This window comes from Macrobrachium nipponense, chromosome 23 (assembly GCF_015104395.2).
Source record: "Macrobrachium nipponense isolate FS-2020 chromosome 23, ASM1510439v2, whole genome shotgun sequence".
In the NCBI taxonomy this organism is placed as follows: domain Eukaryota; kingdom Metazoa; phylum Arthropoda; class Malacostraca; order Decapoda; family Palaemonidae; genus Macrobrachium; species Macrobrachium nipponense.
This window is the reverse complement of record NC_061090.1, coordinates 30843438-30848437: the sequence shown is the minus strand read 5'-3', so window position 1 is coordinate 30848437 and position 5000 is coordinate 30843438. Positions and strand designations below refer to the sequence as shown.

The 5000-nt window shown below is 37.6% G+C and overlaps 1 protein-coding gene and 1 long non-coding RNA gene across 3 annotated transcripts in view; one reads left to right on the top strand and one right to left on the bottom strand.

Annotated features, from left to right (window-relative positions):
* LOC135200143 (uncharacterized) overlaps positions 1-5000 on the top strand; it is a 113227-nt gene that overhangs the window by 42653 nt on the left and 65574 nt on the right. For both annotated transcript variants that reach the window (XM_064228488.1, XM_064228497.1), the window contains exon 2: positions 926-1130. In XM_064228488.1, the coding sequence (XP_064084558.1) occupies positions 926-1130 (205 nt within the window). The remainder of the gene's footprint in view (positions 1-925; positions 1131-5000) is intronic.
* The window catches only part of LOC135200155 (uncharacterized), a 72396-nt gene that overhangs the window by 32826 nt on the left and 34570 nt on the right, over positions 1-5000 (bottom strand). The window lies entirely within an intron of this gene.

Below are 5000 nucleotides of genomic sequence, written 5' to 3'. Positions count from 1 at the left end.
GTCCTAACTTCCTTGTTTTTTTTTCCTCCACGTCTTCTTCTTAATAGATACAGGCGTAGAGACGCCCTTCCCGTCGGCCTCCTCTGAATGCAGGTGGCAAACATCAGGCCATTTCAACATTTTGCAGTTCGAATCCCATCTTAAAAGTCAGGGCCACCAAAGTGGGCCTATACTATTTATGGGACCGAATATAGACGACTTAACAGCGCCATAAATTAGGCCGTGAAGCAAGGAGAGAGAGAGAGAGAGAGAGAGAGAGAGAGAGAGAGAGAGAGAGAGAGAGAGAGGGGGGGGGGGGGGATTTTCCCTTATGATGGAGAGTCCTGTCAGATTCGTGTTTTTAAGGTTTAGGTCCTGTGACGTTAATATTTGTTGAGAGATGGCATATTTATAGCTTACGTTTTTATTTAGCTTAGCTTAGCCCACTTGTTTGTTGAGCGCACGCGGAACCCTGGCCTAAATACAAACAAACACACAAACAAGTGTATTATACACACACACACACACACATATATATATGTATCTTGACTGGGTACTGTATATGTATGTTTACATATATAAACATCGGCTCATTTTCTTACAAAAACAAAAACAAAAACGAAATTCTTAAGTCTTGATCTATCAAAGATTTACTGACGTTTAATAAACCCGTTTGCTTATTTATTAATTCATTTATATATGTATTATTCATCTCATCTAATTATTAATTTGCTATTTAATTATGTAATTATCAATTTAGCTATTTATATCATTATCGATTTATTCATATGTCTAGTTTAATTAACCCGTTTATTTATTCACTCATTTATATATGTATTATTTATCTAATTATCTATTTATTAATTTTCCTATATAATTGTCTAATTATCAATTTAGCTACTTATCTGATTACTGATTTATTGATATACGCCTCTCTACCTTGCAGCACCACGACCCAGAGGGCATGGAGGGCATCCCCGTCGGAGAAGCGGCGGTGGCCCAGCACAGGTGCCCTCCGCCGGTCACGCCCTTCTTCTCAGAGTTGTGCGCCGCCTCCGCCTGCCTCCACCACCACCACTGCCCGCCCTCCACCTCCTGCTGCTTTAACGGCTGCGTCAACACCTGCCTGTCGCAGGTCGTCTCTCCCCCAGGTGAGTGAGTCGTCGTGGGGGGGGGGGGGGGGGGGGGGGGGTGGGGGGGGGGGGTGGGGGGGGGGGGGGGGGGGGGGGGGGGGGGGGGGGGGGGGGGGGGGGGGGGGGGAGCGGTTCTTGGTCCCAAATCTTAGGCTTTTCTATCTTTTTTTTTTTTTTTTTTTTTTTTTTTTTTTTTTTTTTTGCTGTTTTCCTTCGGAGGGGGAGGGGGCGTTTTAAAAAATTTCTTCTGTTTATTATTTGTTCTGTTTTCCTCGGGTGTGGGGCGGGGTGTGGGGGGGGGGGGGGGGGTGGGGGGGTGGGGGGGGGGGGGGGGGCGGGGGGGGGGACGGTTCTTGGTCCCCAATCTAAGGCGTTCTTATCTTTTTTTTTTCTGTTTTCCTCTTGAAGGGGGTGGGGGGCGTTCTTGGTACCACTCTGAGGCATTTGGGTCGGTTTTTTTTTCTGTTTATTATATCTTGTGTTTTCCTTCTCTATACTTCTTACCTATTTTCACCCTCTCTAATTCCTCCTCCTCTAATTCATCCTGTCTGTTTTTCTCCTCACTATTTCTTCCGTCTATTTTTCTTCTCTCTGTTTTCCTCGTCAGAATTTCCTCCTATCTATTTATTCCTCTCTGATCATTCCTTTCCATTTCCCTCCTCTCTATCCTCCTCCTCCCTATTTCCTCCTACCTATTCTCCTCACTATCCCATCCCGTCTATTTTCCTCCTATCTATTCTCCTCCTCACTATTTCCTCCTATCTATTCTCCTCCTCACTATCCCATCCCGCCTATTTTCCTCCTATCTATTCTCCTCGCTATTTGCTCCTATCTATTTCCCTCCTTTCTATTTCCTCCTATCAATTTCCTAGTCACCAGATCATTCCTTTGAAAAAAAGATAAACATCAGTTGACATCGCCACTCCCACTTCCGCAGGTACTTAAAGGTAAGTCGTAATCTCCCGAATAGATGTGCACTGACTCGTAAATAAAACTGGATGTGGCTTAGCCTGTTACTTTATTGCCTTTAATGGAGATTTTCTGATATGCAAATGTTTTTCTTTAATTGTATGTAGGATTTTTTTCGAGGGGGGCGGGCGTGGTGGTTAATACTGCTACTTGCCTCTGTTGGCAATGTTTGAGTTTTTTTATCTTTGTGTACTATGAGAGATATTTCTGACTGGGTTTGTCATTCACAATTTTTTCAGTTTATAAATATTTATAAATTGAAACTAATTTCCCTAAAAAAATATCAGACCACTATGACAAATTTTACTTTTGTCTCAACATTTTCTACATAAAATTTCATTCCTTATTCAACATCAACGTCAAATATTTATAACCTCATTAAATAGATTTTTACATAAAAAAATTTCCATATATAATTTCATTCGCAATTTCTACACATGCAAACAAACTTTAAACCACTATTAGAAATGTATTTTTGTCTCAACATTTCCTACATAAAATGTCATTCCTTATTCACCATTGGCAAAATTTATATCCATTAAACAGATTTTTCCCTAAACAACAACCCCACTAAACTGATTCTTCGCTAAACAACAACCTCACTAAACAGATTTTTCCCTAAACAACAATCTCATTAAACAGATTTTCCCTAGACAGCAACCTAGCTAAACAGATTTTTCCCTAAACAACAACCCCACTAAACAATTTTTCCCTAAACAACAACCCCACTAAACAGTTTTCCCTAAACAACAACCTCATTAAACAGATTTTCCCTAAACAACAACCCCACTAAACAGAGTTTTCCCTAAACAACAACCTCATTAAACAGATTTTTCCCTAAACACCCCACCCCTAAACAGATTTTCCTAAACAAACAACCCCGTAACTAAACAGATTTTTCCATAAACAGCAACCCCACTGAACAGAGTTTTCCCTAAACAACAATCTCATTAAACAGATTTTTCTCTAAACAACAACCCCACTAAACAGTTTTCCCTAAGCAACAACCTCATTAAACAGATTTTTCCCTAAACAACAACCCCACTAAACAGTTTTCCCTAAACAACAACCTCATTAAACAGATTTTCCCTAAACAACAACCTCATTAAACAGATTTTTCCCTAAACATCAACCCCACTAAAAGAGTTTTTCCATAAACAACAACCTCATTAAACAGACTTTTCCCTAAACAACAACCCCATTAACAGATTTCCCTAAACAACCACCTCATTAAACAGATTTTTCCCTAAACAACAACCTCATTAAAAAAAACTTTCCCTAAACAACCTCATTAAACAGATTTTTCCCAAAACAACAACCCCACTAAACAGTTTTCCCTAAACAACAACCTCATTAAACAGATTTTTCCCTAAACAACAACCCCACTAAACAATTTTTCCCTAAACAACAACCCCACTAAACAGTTTTCCCTGAACAACAACCTCATTAAACAGATTTTTCCCTAAACAACAACCCCACTAAACAGAGTTTTCCCTAAACAAAAACCTCATTAAACAGATTTTTCCCTAAACAACCCCACTAAACAGATTTTCCCTAAACAACAACCCCGCTAAACAGATTTTTCCATAAACAGCAACCCCACTGAACAGAGTTTTCCCTAAACAACAATCTCATTAAACAGATTTTTCTCTAAACAACAACCCCACTAAACAGTTTTCCCTAAGCAACAACCTCATTAAACAGATTTTTCCCTAAACAACAACCCCACTAAACAGTTTTCCCTAAACAACAACCTCATTAAACAGATTTTCCCTAAACAACAACCTCATTAAACAGATTTTTCCCTAAACATCAACCCCACTAAAAGAGTTTTCCATAAACAACAACCTCATTAAACAGACTTTTCCCTAAACAACAACCCCATTAACAGATTTTCCCTAAACAACAACCTCATTAAACAGATTTTTCCCTAAACATCAACCCCACTAAAAAGAGTTTTCCCTAAACAACAACCCCGCTAAACAGATTTTTCCCTAAACAACAACCTCATTAAACAGATTTTTTCCCTAAACAACAACCCCACTAAACAGAGTTTTCCCTAAACATCATCCTCATTAAACAGATTTTCCCTAAACAACAACCCCACTAAACACAGATTTCCCTAAACAACCACCTCATTAAACAGATTTTTCCCTAAACAACAACCTCATTAAAAAAAACTTTCCCTAAACAACCTCATTAAACAGATTTTTCCCAACACAACCCCACTAAACAGTTTTCCCTAAACAACAACCTCATTAAACAGATTTTTCCCTAAACAACAACCTCATTAAAAAGATGTTTCCGTAAACAACCTCATTAAACAGATTTTCCCCTGAACAACAATCTCATTAAACAGATTTTCCCTAAACAACAACCCCACTAAACAGAGTTTTCCCTAAACAACAACCTACTTAAACAGATTTTCCCCTATACAACAACCTCACTAAACAGATTTTTCCCTAAAACAAACAACCCTCATTAAAAAAATTTAAAAGATTTTTCTAAAACAAACCAAACTCCCCCCAAGTAAACAGATTTTTCCTTAAACACAACCTTTTATTAAACAAGATTTTTCCCTAAACAACCTTAATTAAAACAGATTTTTCCCTTACAAACCTTATTAAAAACAGAGTTTTTCCCCTTAAACAAACAAACCTATTAAACGATTTTCCTTAAAAAACAACCTTATTAAACAGATTTTTCCTTAAAAAAACAACAATTATTAAAAAAACATTATTTTTCCTTTTAAAAAACAAAACCTTTATTAAAAACAGATTTTCCTTAAAAAAAAAACAACCTTATTAATCAGATTTTTCCTTAAAAAACAACCTAATTAAACAGATTTTTCCTTAAAAAACAACCTTATTAAACAGATTTTTCCTTAAACAACAACCTAATTAAGATTTTTCCTTAAAA